This window comes from Entelurus aequoreus, linkage group LG18 (genome assembly GCF_033978785.1).
Source record: "Entelurus aequoreus isolate RoL-2023_Sb linkage group LG18, RoL_Eaeq_v1.1, whole genome shotgun sequence".
NCBI lineage: Eukaryota > Metazoa > Chordata > Actinopteri > Syngnathiformes > Syngnathidae > Entelurus > Entelurus aequoreus.
Window position 1 is genome coordinate 10488540 of NC_084748.1, and position 15470 is coordinate 10504009.

General features: G+C 37.8%; 1 protein-coding gene across 1 annotated transcript in view; it reads left to right on the plus strand.

Moving 5' to 3' along the window:
* LOC133633780 (lysophosphatidic acid receptor 2-like) overlaps positions 1-10512 on the plus strand; it is a 55934-nt gene extending 45422 nt beyond the window's left edge. Inside the window, exons 5-6 of the mRNA XM_062026463.1 lie at positions 922-1181; positions 8819-10512. Of these exons, the coding sequence (XP_061882447.1) occupies positions 922-1181; positions 8819-8923 (365 nt within the window). The 3' untranslated portion in view covers positions 8924-10512. The remainder of the gene's footprint in view (positions 1-921; positions 1182-8818) is intronic.
* The last annotated feature ends 4958 nt before the right edge of the window (positions 10513-15470 follow it).

Here is a 15470-nt window from a genome sequence, read left to right on the forward strand (position 1 = left end):
CACTACTTTTAAAACTAGACTGAAGACTTTTATGTTCACCTTAGCTTTCAGCTAAATCTTTTAATCTTTTAACTTTTAACGTCTGCACTGTTTTTATTTTTATTGTCTGCATTTTAATTTTGCTTTTATTTTCTTTCATTTCACTTTGTTGTCTGTGAAGCACTTTGAGTCTGCCTTGTGTATGAAAAGCGCTATACAAATAAAGTTGCCTTGCCTTGCCTTGCCTTTTAGGCTGTGTTTTGGTATACAGGTGCAGATAATTGCACTACTTAAAATGTTCCTTTGTGTCTTTTTACCTACGGAATATTTATTTTTTTATACATTTTTATTCCTACGCATATCATTTGGCACACTGCAATCTATTGAGTTCAGACAAATGCCAAATGTTCTTAAATATATTATAAACATCTTTGACGTTTTCAAACGTAATAGCGAATACAATTACGAAATTTAAAATAACCCTAACTCTAGGTTTTGGGAAAATTAATTTGTAACTGTAACTAATTACTTTTTTAAGGTAAGATGACCAACACTGCTAGTTGTTATTGTTACCATCATACTATTAATGCTGTACTACAGTACAGGTACTGTACTTTTACACTTGTGTAACAGTACACTTAAAGTATTCCTTAAAATACTCCCAAAAGTTGGAGGCTGGATTTAAAGATTTCACTTGACATTATATGCTATGGGTTTAACCACTGAGGTTTTCATTTGTTTCGATCATTCATTACTGATGATAGATGGACATTTTAGCAAAGAAATTAAATAATTTTTTGCTGACTTAAAAAAAACAACTAACTAGAGAACCACAAAGATTCAAACTTTTGAGATGCTGCTTCTAATTACCTAGGAAGTGGATTTTATTGAAATTGAGTAGCACTTTTGTGGCTGACGTCCTCTCTCTGCCTCCCCCTGCAGGCTGCTTTGTGATCTGCTGGACACCCGGCCTGGTGGTGCTGCTGCTCGACGGCCTGGGCTGCGACAAGTGCAAAGTGCTGCGCTACGAGAAGTACTGCCTGGTGCTGGCCGAGTGCAACTCCCTGGTCAACCCCATCATCTACTCCTTCAGGGACAAGGACATGAGGAGGACCTTCAAGGAGATCCTCTGCTGCATGTTCTGGCGCGGCGGCGACCACACGAGCACGTCTGGAGTTAACTTTAACTCCCTGGAGCACGAGGTACTGTCTGAGACCAACGGGACCGAAGTCAGCGGTCACAAACAAAGCAGCTACTAGCCGCCCTGCACTTGACCTCCATGCGTTTTTCTAATTGCTACGCCCGCCAAAATCTTTTTCTCAATGAGTGAATCTTTCAGGCAGCAGACGTTTATTCAAGCTCATTTTTATCAACAAATGATGACAGCTGAGAGATGGAATGCTCTTCTTATCTTCTCATTCCTTTAAAGCCTCTCAGCTTATCTCCCATCAAAGCATCAAGTGGCCGCGTGCAAGCAGCTGCAAGTTTGGTTTTCTGCTGACTTGCACATAGGAGCTTAAGTAGTAGTAGTAGTATTTTAAGTGCACGTAAGATTATTGTTAGTAGTAGTATTTGTATTTTTTAGTGTACACAGTCTTGCATTGTTAATAATGACTGCTGAAGCTTCTGTAACTAAAGGTCAGAGTACCGTATATGACAAGTCAGTACACCCCTCACATTTCTGTAGTTTTTAGTAGGGGCATCCCGATCAATCCGGTCTGATATCAGCAAAAAAGTATTGGAAGTAATCAGCTTGCATCTAGAATCTTTGATACAAGCATTCCTGCAGCACATTTACTTGTGCAAAGCTGGACAGCCAGTTAACATCTAAATGTCCTCCAATAAGCACACAAGGTTGTTTTTTTCCTTGTATTTATTAGCAAAGTCATTTACGTAAGGTAAACATGGTGGGCTATAGGCTACTAAGAGCTAGCGGCTACACAACAGCAAAGCACCTAATACAACACAGGCTCGACATACGCGATAAGCGTCCTTAAATGAACAATGTTGTGATACTTGATTGACAGATGCGGCTCCCAGCTTAGTAAAAATAATCATCTCCATTGTGGCAAAGTAACTACATTTCTTAGTATCTTATGTAACATTATCACTGGAGGACGAGGCCAAACATGTTTCACACAGCGTAGTAATAGTAGCAAGCCAGGAGCAGCATGTTAATTGCTAAACTAGCTTGAAACGACACAACAAATAAGTGCTTCAAGAAGTCTGGATTATTATTTTATCGTTTAAAAATTCAGAGAATGATTCCCTGGTAAGAGGAGGACTTTGAGGCAAATACCAAAAGTGGTATATTAGTAGTTTTAGCTTTTAACTATTGTGTGATTAAACAATTGTATAGGGCTGGACGATTATGGCAAGAATAATAATCTCAATTACTTTGATTGATATTGAAATCACGATTAATAACACGATAATTGTTGTCATCCCATTGGGTTGAGTTTTTTCTTGCCCTTATGTGGAATCTGAGCTTAGGATGTCATTGTGGCTTGTGCAGCCCTTTGAGACACTCATGATTTAGGACTTTATAAATAATCTTTGATTGATTGATTGATTGATTGATTGATGGTGACCTGCCAGTCTTCTGGTAGACATGCTATTTTTTCACTCAAATGCTCACTCATCCCATTGACCGTTACGAGCTTAAGAATTTGCATGCATGTTGCGCCACCCTTTAATCGTTTTTTTTAAAATGTTATTTTTAAAATGTTTTTTTTGTATATAATCGTGAGAAGTCAAAATCGAAATTCAATTAATTGTCCAGCCATACAATTGTATGTAATAAAGAAAATAAGGAACATGTTTAAAAATTGTATTGATATTGTTAAACTGTCATGGGCACTTACTAGAAATATATTAAAAAATTCAGTTCATTTACTAGATCGCTATTGGTATTGGCCGCTCTCACTCATGGAAGATTGGTGTCGGAATGTGCAGCATAAAACCCTGATCGCAATATCTATAATAATTATACTTGCATATTCTTACACATCAATCAATCAATGTTTATTCATATAGCCCTAAAGCTTCCAAGGCAGAAGCGTATTCAAAAGTATCCAGTAACAAACGTGTCCGCAGGGTTTGACACTGCATCATGATCTTAAATTAATGATTTATTGTAACCACTGAGTGGTGCCAAAAACAACTACCACTCCGCTTCAACTTAAAGTCCGTACAAGTCCAGTCCAGACGGTTAATAAATAGGTTAGTGTTTTACATACCTACTTTTGTTCTCTGTTTAAGTAATTTCACTTGATCTAGCCTTTTGTATAACATTCCACACTTCAAAATAATAAAAGTATGCTATGCATGAGAGCTGTGCTGACATTGTGTTGGATCAAAATAAGTATTGACTAAAAGTCAAGGCTCCAATATGGGGAATGGTATTGAAAATGAAAAGGTTGTATCGGGACACACCTAACATTATGCCTTTTTGCTCTATTTTTCCATTTTGGGGGGTATTTTATTTCCACAATATTCTACAGATCTATAAAAACACGAGCGGTGTGGCGCACTTTGGACACCCCTGGTTTACATACTTTAAGTATGTCTCCAGTATTCTTAGCACTGCTGCTCGCCAGGACTCCCGCTCGTCAAAAGCTGGGCTGCATGCTTGTGGAGGTGTTCTGCATACTTCCACACCTCGCCTTTAACGGGCTTGTAGAGGTTCCCTGCATGTCTGGATGTCTGTTCTCACATCGAATAATTCACCTTTCGTGACCGCTTGTATTTGATTACAGAGTAAACGCGTGACGCAAGCAACACTTCTTGTCTTTCATTTTTAACGCGTACTTTGTTTAGTTTAGACATGTTGGCTTACAAATCCAAACATGTAACTTTGATCAATTCCTTTTAGTCAGGAAGCAGCGTTTTAAAGACTGCAAACATCTTGTTTACGTCTAAAAGCTTTCCTTTGCAGAACTGAACCAGTGTTTTCTTTTTAGTCAGCAGCCAACACACGTTCTGATTGTGTGGAATTATTTTACAGTACTTCCTGCACACACAGCTGTAATGATAGTCTTCTCATATCAAACTAGATGGGCTCTTAATGTCTGTTTGTCGCACACATTGGGAGATAAAATACAACTTTTTTTTATTGGGGAGGGGTGTCTCCAAAATAAAAGCGTTGCGAAAACTTGCTTGATGAAATCGGATCGCTTCGTTTTAAAACCAAATGTTTCCCATTTAAAGTTGATTGTTGTGATATGAAGGATGTCCAGATGTGCGTTACAAGGCATTGACTTAGTCACACACACACACACACACACACACACACACACACACACACACACACACACACACACACACACACACACACACACACACACACACACACACGAATGCAGGCTGAAATTTCAGCTTCCTGGAAATGGAGCGGTTTTCTTTACAAGCTCATTTAAAGGCCTACTGAAATGATTTTTTTTTATTTAAACGGGAATAGCAGATCCATTCTATGTGTCATACTTGATCATTTCGCGATATTGCCATATTTTTGCTGAAAGGATTTAGTAGAGAAAATCGACGATAAAGTTCGCAACTTTTGCTCGCTGATAAAAAAAAGCCTTGCCTGTACCGGAAGTAGCGTGACGTCACAGGAGCTAGTATTCCTCACAATTCCCCATTGTTTACAATGGAGCGAGAGAGATTCGGACCGAGAAAGTGACGATTACCCCATTAATTTGAGCGAGGATGAAAGATTCGTAGATGAGGAACGTTACAGTGAAGGACTTGAGAGGCAGTGATGGACGTATCTTTTTTCGCTCTGACCGTAACTTAGGTACAAGCTGGCTCATTGGATTCCACACTCTCCTTTTTCTATTGTGGATCACGTATTTGTATTTTAAACCACCTTGGATACTATATCCTCTTGAAAATGAGAGTCGAGAACGCAAAATGGACATTCAGTGCCTTTTATCTCCACGACAATACATCGGCGAAATGCTTTAGCTACGAGCTAACGTGACAGCATCGTGCTTTAACTGCATATAGAAACCAAAAAAATAAACCCCTGAGTGGAAGGATAGATAGAAAATCAACAATACTATTAAACCGTGGACATGTAAATACACGGTTAATGCTTTCCAGGCTGGCGAAGGTTAACAATGCTGTGCTAACGACGCCATTGAAGCTAACTTAGCAACTTAGCAACGGGACCGCACAGAGCTATGCTAAAAACATTAGCTCTCCACCTACGCCAGCCAGCCCTCATCTGCTCATCAACACCCGTGGTCACCTGCGTTCCAGCGATCGGCAGAAGGACGAAGGACTTCACCTGATGCGTTTGGCGGCCCGGAGACGTAGGAAGTCAAGGTGAGGTCGGCGGCTAGCGCGGCTAGCGCTCCAACAAAGTCCTCCTGGTTGTGTTGCTGTAGTCCGCTGCTAATACACTGATCCCACCTACAACTGTCTTCTTTGCAGCCTTCATTGTTCATTAAACAAATTGCAAAAGATGTCCAGAATACTGTGGAATTATGAAATGAAAACAGAGCTTTTTGTATAGGATTCTACGGGGTACCATAACTTCCGTTACTCTGACTTCGTCACGCGCATACATCATCATACCGCGACGTTTCAGCCGGATATTTCCCGGGAAATTTTAAATGTCACTTTATAAGTTAACCCGGCCGTATTGGCATGTGTTGCAATGTTAAGATTTCATCATTGATATATAAACTATCAGACTGCGTGGTCGGTAGTAGTGGGTTTCAGTAGGCCTTTAATTGAAGGGGAAAAGCAACAGAAAGCATCATGTTTGGTGGTTGGGCCACCAGAGGGTGCTGTTTGTCCCTTTCAGGTGGAAGATGGCCTGTTGGAAATAATAGAGATAAGAATAATCTGTTCCCAAGTCAAACTGTTGCCATCATGAAACCCTTACTGGCTGTATAAGCAATATTTTAAAGTGCTTCTCTTATTCGTAACCCTCATAGCTTTACATTTAAAAACATATCCTGTTAAAACAAGTTTAAAGAAATCTCATTTGTGCAAGAAAAGTAAAAACAAAGTGAATCAAATCAATCAATCAATCAATGTTTATTTATATAGCCCTAAATCACAAGTGTCTCTGTTCAAGTAAAGTCCCCAAAAAGTTGTCTTTTCAAAAATTTGGAAAAATGTATCGCATAAAGACAACATTTATGAAAATTCATTAATTTGCACAAAAAAGTCAAAGTATTGCTAAAAGTCGCAAAATATTATGTGCAAAGGGTTGCAAAAATACATCTACCGGTAATTTGTTGAATGGAAGAAGTCATGGAAAAACAGATTTGTATAAGGTAGGGAAAAAACTCAAATTTTTGCTAAAACTTGTGAAGATGACATATTTGTGCAAAAAATATGGAAATTGAATTGCAAAAAGTCAGGAAAATTGTTTTAGTGAAAAATTAAAAAAAAACCTATAAAACAGGTCACAAAAATACATTTTGTAAAGGTAATTAAAATAAAGTATTACAAGTAAGAAAAATCATTGAAAAAGTAAAATAAATAAAAAGTTTGAAAGTGAGGAAAATCAAAGTTATGCTAAAAGTGAGTTCTCGGAAAAATCGAAAATAATTCACCCTAGAGGTAGTGAAAATAAAAGTGCTGTGTGCACAAAGTCAGAAGAATGTTTACATGTTGTTTCACAAAAAGTCAAGAAAATCTAATCCATGGAAAAAGTTAAAAGGTCATGAATACAATCTTAAGTGTCTTGAAAGTAGGGAAAAATATAACAAATGTGTTTTAACGCCAGAAAAAGTAAAGTGTTTGGGAAATTTTAAAATGCGCAATAAAATACAATTTGTGCAAAAAAAAGAAACAGATGAGAAAAATGGATTAGATTGTCCCCCAAAATTTGGGACAATATATAAAATAATTGTATTTGTGTAAAAAATTACTTAAAGGCCTACTGAAACCCACTACTACCGACCACGCAGTCTGATAGTTTATATATCAATGATGAAATCTTAACATTGCAACACATGCCAATATGGGCGGGTTAACTTATAAAGTGCAATTTTAAATTTCCCGCTAAACTTCCGGTTGAAAACGTCTATGTATGATGACGTATGCGCGTGACGTCAATGGTTGAAACGGAAGTATTCGGACACATTGTATCTCAATACAAACAGCTCTGTTTTCATCTCAAAATTCCACAGTATTCTGGACATCTGTGTTGGTGAATCTTTTGCAATTTGTTTAATGAACAATGGAGACTGCAAAGAAGAAAGTTGTAGGTGGGATCGGTGTATTAGCGGCTGGCTGCAGCAACACAACCAGGAGGACTTTAGTTGGATAGCAGACGCGCTATCCGACGCTAGCCGCCGACCGCATCGATGATCGGGTGAAGTCCTTCGCCGCGCCGTCGATCGCTGGAACGCAGGTGAGCACGGGTGATGATGAGCAGATGAGGGCCGGCGTAGGTGGAGCCGTAATGTTTTTATCATAGCTCTGACGAGGTCCCGTAGCTAAGTTAGCTTCAATGGCGTCGTTAGCAACAGCATTGCTGGGCTTCGACAGGCGGCACAGCATTAACCGTGTAGTTACATGTCCAGTGTTTGGTTCGGTGTCTCCTGATAGTAGTATTGTTGATCTTCTGTCTATCCTTCCAGTCAGGGGCTTATTTCTTCTGTTTCTATCTGCATTTAAGCACGATGCTATCACGTTAGTTCCGTAGCTAAAGTGCTTCACCGATGTATTGTCTTGGAGATAAAAGTCACTGTGAATGTCCATTTCGCGTTCTCGACTCTCATTTTCAAGAGGATATAGTATCCGAGGTGGTTTAAAATACAAATCCGTGATCCACAATAGAAAAAGGAGAGAGTGTGGAATCCAATGAGCCAGCTTGTACCTAAGTTACGGTCAGAGCGAAAAAAGATATGTCTTGAACTGCACTCTAACGTCCCTCATCCACGAATCTTTCATCCTCGCTCAAATTAATGGGGAAATCGTCGCTTTCTCGGTCCGAATCGCTCTCACTTCTGGCCGCCATCACTGTAAACAATAGGGAACTTTGCGGAAATGTTCAGCTGACTACGTCACGCTCCTTCCGGTAGGGGCAAGGCTTTTTTTTGTCAGATACCAAAAGTTGCAATCTTTACCGTCGTTTTTCTCTACTAAATCCTTTCAGCAAAAATATGGCAATATAGCGAAATGATCAAGTATGACACATAGAATAGATCTGCTATCCCCGTTTAAATAAAAACATTTAATTTCAGTAGGCCTTTAAGTTTTCCCCCAAAATTTGAGAAAATGTACAAAGTCATTTATTTTGTGTAAAATCCTGGTAAAACTTGTGTGCAAAAAATAGAAGAAAAGGGTTAGAAAAACCCCCCAAAACATTTTCCTTTTAAATTTGAGAAAATTAATAATAGAATGTGTGTAAAAGTTGCTAAATCCAGTTTCTGCTATTTAGCAAGGAAAAATTATGAAGTTGGTGGTGGGCCATCATAAAAACATAATTCACGTTCAAAGTCATATTTTCGCATTCTTCTCTCTATTCAAGTGGAAAAAAGTTAAACACAATCAAATCTTGTTGATTTTTTAGTTTTTTTTGGCTGAATTCAAATTTGAAGGTACTACATCAAGGTGTCCCCTAAGTGCATGTTTCCTTAGGAACAGTAAATGAGGGAAGCTGTGATTGGACAGTGCACAAATTAGCATACTTGTTGTCAAAGTCAGTCAAGTGTTGTGTAGCTTCTGCTCTCTTGTTGAGGTTGGGGAAAAAAACTTCACAAAGCTAACACGGCGTGCCCACACATGTTTTCCGCTAACCTCCTTTCTCCTTCTCCACTTCCTGACTTGGTCCCGTTCTTTCCCCTCCTTTCACTTTCACTTCCGCCTGTAGAACTCAAAGTCTCGCGACGTGGAGCTGATGGAGAAGAGCAACGGGACGCCGCTCATCAGCAACACCTCGGAGGACAGGACGCAGCCTTTGCAGAGTTGGAATTAACACACAAACGCCTCAAGATTGTGGAGAAGTGACTCAATCCGTTTGGAAAGGGAAAGTGGGCGGGGCCTCAAACCTCAAGGAAGGTCTGGACCCTATTTCCTGTTTTACGACTTCTCCCAAACATTCACAAAGTTATTCATCGTGTGCAAGACTTAACGAGTCCTTGTTGCTCACCCCTAAATCTTCTGTACCAGTAAAGAACAAATACACAATTTTGTTTTTATTAAAACCGTTTTTTTTGCAATCCACCAACTCAAAAGGGCTAAATGTTATATTTGTAAGGTTTTTTTTATTTAGATATTTTTTCTTCTTAATGAGACGTGACCTCATGTCAGCTTTCTTCTTCATGTCCAGTTCAAGTCAGGAAGAAGTTATTCAATCTTTTAGGATTTCTACTGACTGAAGAAAAAAAAAACCTAATATTGGCAATAAATTCTCTATTTTGTGTTTTACTAACTTTAGCTCGGTTTAAAAAAAATAGTTTTTTTTCTTCATGTTTCTATTTGCTAAAAAAAACCCCACAAAAGACAATCCTGCATTTTCTAAAAGTGAAATTGTTAGATAAATAATATTTGGTATAAAAAGTCCAGAAAATAAATGACATTTCTGCAAATATAAATCATAACTGTGCCATAAATCTGTGTGGGAGATTAATTTTAATTAAAAGTCAGGAAAATTTTATTTGGGCAAAGAGGTTGGAAAAATATTCAATGCAAAAAGTTGTTGGCTAAGGAGTAAAAATTTCAGTAAAAATGGATGCAAATAAAAATCACACAAAAAAAGTATGAAAACTGAATCTGCAAAACAGAAACATTGTGCAAAAAAAATTATTAATGCAAGGTGTTAAACTAAACGTTATGAAAAAATTAAATCTGCAAAAATGTCTGGATTTGTATTTATTTATTATTTTTCAAAATTAAAAGTGTAGCATTTTTGCAAATACATTTTTTTATTGTTTTTGTGTGTGAAAAGTTAGAAAAGTGTGTTAGATTGTTGGCAAATATTACACATTTATTTAGCAACATTTTTTAAAAGTACCCATTTGTACAAACATTTATTTTGGTAAATGTCAGAAATCTAATTAGTGCAAAAAGCCAGGGCAACAAAAAAAAAAGCATGCCTAAAAAGTTCTGGAAAAATACCCTGAAAATAGTACAAAAGTAGTCCAAAATGTTCATTTGTTTGAAAGTTAGAGATTTGTTCTTTTTTGTTTAAAGTGCAACTTTTACAAAATAAATGTGCAAAGATCAGTGAAGTGAAATGGAGAATACAAGTGAACGTGATATGACGCAGCAAAGCTAGTGAAACACAAAATTTGGGTACCTGTCAACAGTAAAATTATTTGCTGTGAAAATACGTGTATAGATCTGTCATATTTTCAACAATTATTATTTTTTTTTTCAAATCTCAAGTATGAGGAAGAGAAGAGATGAAAAGTATTTCTGCTGACTTGTGCATATTTGGTTTAGTAGAGGACTGATCGATGTTCTTTCTGAAGACAGTGATGTCATTAAATATTTTACATTTACACACAGTTCCTTTTTTGAAGGTCACGTCCTCTCTCGTCTCCTTTGTTGAACTTTCATTTGTTCTTTCTTCATCCTTCCTTCCTCTGGTCCACGGCTTTTTTCAGCCATGTCGCCACCGACGCTTTGTTTCGTGAGTGTCTCTTCTTTTTACCTTTCAGGTTTAGGAGCGGCTTCAACATCTTCTCGCGTCTCCTCTGACATATGTCCTTCCTCAAGGGCGCCAGCAATCTGCTCCCAAGTGACGACCTCTGCTCCAGCGACAACGTCTTGGAGGACAAGACGCCCATCACCAGAGGACCACCTGCAGTGAGACACACCTTTGCATGAAGAGTTAGTAAAATAGAATATATTTAGGCAAGAAAAGTCACGTAAAGGAAGTACATTTGTGCACCAAAAGTTAATCACACTTTTTAATTCAAACAATAAAATTTTGAAAAATAATGGATAAATCAAACGTGTGTATAAAGTAATCATAGTTGTGTGAAATCAAATATCGGCAACAAAATAAATGAAAATACATTTTGGCAAGAAATCACGAAAGTAAATATTTTCCCAAAAAGTTGTCTTATTAGGTGAAGAAAATAATTATTGTGAGCATGACAAGTATACTGAACAAAAATAGAAAAGCAACACTTTTGTTTTGCTCCCGTTTTTCACAAGTTGAACTCAAAGAGCTAAAACCTTTACTGTTTGCACACAATATATTTTCCTCTCAAAAATTGTTCACTAAATCTGTGTTAGTGAGCATTTCTTCTTTGCCAAGATAATCCGTCCCACCTCACAGGTGTGGCACATCAAGATGCTGATTAAACGGCTTGATTATTGCACAGGTGTGCCGCAGGCTGCGCACAATAAAAGGCCACTCTGAAATGTGTGGGAGTCTGGTGGTGTCAGAAAAGGAGTCAGTATCTGGTGTGACCACCGTTTGCCTAACGCAGTGCAACACATCTCCTTCGCATAGAGTTGATCGGGTTGGTGATTTTGGCCTGTGGAATGTTGGTCCACTCTTCTTCAATGGCTGTGCCAAGTTGCTGGATATTGGCAGAAAGTGGTCGCATACGCCGATCCACAGCATCCCAAACATGCTCAATGGGTGACATGTCCGGTGAGTATGCTGGCCATGCAAGAACTGGGATATTTTTAGCTTCCAGGAATTGTGTACAGATCCTTACAACATGGGGCCGTGCATTGTCATGCGGCAACATGATGTCTCGGGTGAATGGCACAACATTGGGCCGCAGGATCTCGTCACAGCATCTCTGTGCATTCAAAATGCCATCAATGAAATGCACTTTGGTTCGTTGTCCATAACATACCATACCCCACCACGGGCCACGCCATTCACAACGTTGACATTAGCAAACTGCTCCCCCACACACGCTGTCTGCCGTGAAGAGAACACCTCTCCGACTTGCCAGATGCCAGCAAATGTGAGCATTTGTCCACTCAAATCGGTTATGACCACGAACGGCGGTCAGGTCGAGACCCCGATGAGGACGACGAGCATGCAGATGAGCTTCCATCTGACAATTTTCTCACAGTTTGTGCAGAAGTTATTTGGTTATGCAAACCAATTGTTGCAGCAGCTGTCTGGGTGGCTGGATTCAGATGATTATGGAGGTGCATCTGCTGGATGTGGAGGTCCTGGGCTTGTGTGGTTACACGTGGTCTGTGGTTGTGAGGCTGGTTGGATGTACTGCCAAATTCTCTGAAACGCCTTTGGAGACAACTTTTGGTAGACAAATGAACGTTCAATTCACAGGCAACAGCTCTGGTTGGCATGCCGACTGCCCGCTCCCTCAAAACTTGCGACATCTGTGGCATTGTGTTGTGTGATAAAACTGCACATTTCAGCGTGGCCTTTTATTGTGGGCAGCCTAAGGCACACCTGTGCAATAATCATGCTGTTTAATCAGAATCTTGATATGCCACACCTGTGAGGTGGGATGGATTTTTTGGGCAAAAAAGAAATGCTCACTAACACAGATTTAGACAAATTTGTGAACAATATTTGAGAGGAATAGGTATTTAGTGTATATAGTTTTAGATCTTTGAGTTCAACTCATGAAAAATGGGAGCAAAAACAAAAGTGTTGCGTTTATATTTTTGTTCAATATATTAGCAACACAATTTAAAAAAGGAAAAAAAAATACACTAAAAAGCTATATAATCTAAGAAAATCAATTTTTGCAAGAAAAAAGTTGAAATAAAGTAAAAATGTTCATGCATAAAATTTGAAAAATAGTGCAAAAAGTTGATGATTTTCTGTGTGTCGAAAGGTAAAGGCAGTAAAGTTATTGTAAGCATGAAAAATAAAACCACAAAAGGAAAAAAATACAACAATACACTAAAAAACAATAAAATCAAAGAAAAAAACTTGTGCAAGAAAAAAAAGTTGGAATAAAGTAAAAATGTTTGTGCATAACATTAGGAAAAAAAAATCAAAAATTTGATTATATCAAATGTGTGTCTTAAGTTATAGAAAGTAATAACTATTGTGAGCATGGAACGTGAAAGCACCAAAAGAAAATAAAAAAATAAAAATAATACACTAAAAGCAAATCAAAGAAAAAAAAATTTGTGCAAGAAAAAAGTTGGAATAAAGTAAAAATGTTTGTGCATAAACTTAGAAAAGTGGTGCAAAAAGTTGAAATATGTCAAATGTGTGTATAAAGTCATAACATTTGTGTCAAATCAACAAAAGTCATACAACTAAATGACGTTGGTGCAAAAAGTCATTATGTAAATTAAAGGAGATTCCTGAGCTATTTTAAGAGATACTGAGCTAGCCAGTCACGCGATCTGTTACGTACTAGTGGAACCACAGAAACCTTGTCTATGAAAGTTCTCATTCATCCTGGTCATTGTGTTCTCAGGGCATGCTCATACACTTAGATTGGTTCTAGTCTTCAATTTGGATTGGTCAGATCTAGTCTAGCAACTGTTGCCAAAACCCCAAATATTTATACTCCAAAAACTAGGAGGGAGTGCTTTGGCAAGGATGGTTCCACACTATTGTATTGAGAAAAACAACTGTTGAGATGAACAATAGCCACCCTTCTGTCAACGTTTTCTTTTTTTCCATTTCGACAGGGTGGAACCGTCCTCCCAACACCCTTTTTGTGTTGGGAGTAAAAATAGTTGGGGTTTTGGCACCAGCTGCTAGACTAGATCTGAACCAATCTAAGTCCATGAGCATGAACTGATGAAGCCTACTTGGATGAGAGGCGAGACGTCTTCTAAGACAAACCAAACAGTCCAGTTGCGATCGATTGAATGCCCTGAGATTACAGATCCCTTCGCCAAGAACAAGAGTGCTAATCATGCAGACTTTGTGAGAGCCAACATCAATTACTTTGGGAAAAATTATGATCCAGGACCTTATATTTTTGAAACAGATCCAGCTTTAGTGAAACACTAAGCATCATGTAGCAGTATTGCTAAGTGCCAAACAAGAAATACAAACTACGAACATAATAAAACAATCACTTACTGTACAGTGTCTGCTTTCACTGGGATGACGACTGATAGGATGTCCATATCTTCCCGTTTAGATGAAGAATTAATCATAATCCACACGAAGGGTTAAAAAGAAAAGTTGCAGCTGACACTCGTCTTCGGTCTTTTTGTGTTTTTCTCGCCATATAAATTAAATTTGACCGATTTATTGTTAAATCCTCTGATTATCCAGGTGGGAGGCAGGATTTATAATCAAGAAAAACCTTTCACTAGTTGAGGCACGACGCAGCAGCAGCAGGACACTAAGCAAGTTAGATCTCTGCTATCAATGTGCCGCTAAAAAATTGTTTGCCTGTGTTAGCGCTTATAATAACAATATTACTAATATCCATCCATCCATTTTCTACCGCTTATTCCCTTCGGGGTCGCGGGGGGCGCTGGAGCCTATCTCAGCTACAATCGGGCGGGAGGCGGGGTACACCCAATATTTGGTTAATATTTAGGTCACAACATGTAAATGGCGTATCATAGAAGAGCCCCGTTGACTCAATTGTTAGCTCACTTTTTGTATTTATTTGCTTGTATACGACTTGGAATGCATTAAAAGTATTCTTGTCTTACATAAGGATTATGAATGATAAACAGCACATCTCTTTCCAATGTTCGCTGATTTCCAGAATGACTGATCTGATGATATGGTCAGAGTGCGGAAGAGTGCGGAAATTCCCAAAGACATTTGGTGCGGAATATTCAAAATGGCCGTCAGAAATTGTGGCATTTTTGGGATGTTTAGACCGTATTTTCACATACTTTGCGTGTTGTAAATACAATTGGAAATTGGTTTAATGGATACAATGAAAAACAATTAAGTATATAAAGTCAACTTGTTTTTCCTTAGTAATGGTATTTAAAGTCGGAGAAAAAAAATCTGTTTGGTGCATAAAAGAGTCAGAAAAATTGTGCAACAAAATCGAAAAGTCATTTGAAATTGTGCTACAAATATTAAATCCTACGTGTTCTCAGTCCTTTACATTTGTGCAAGAAGTCTGAGGTATAATCAGATTCAAACGTCATGAGGGGGGAGAAATTGGCATCAAAGTTGGGACAAAAATCAGCATGAAGAGTTACTAACATATTTAGCAGTTAGGCAAGAAAAGTCATGAAAATAATTTACATTTGGGCAATAAATACTTGTGCAAAACTTGGTATAAAGTGTAAAACTTTTTTTTTTAATTTAGAAAATTTGTGGAAATGTTTTTTAAATCAAAACATAACTCAAGTTTTAGCAACAAAAGTGACATAACAGAAGTTAAAGGAGAAAAAAGTGGTATATATATATATATATATATATATATATATATATATATATATATATATATATATATATATATATATATATATATATATATATATATGTGTGTGTGTGTGTGTGTGTTTATGTATATACAGTATATATATACATAAACACACACAAATATATATATCTGTGTGTGTGTGTATGTATATATATATACACACACACACACACACACACACACACACACACACACACACATATA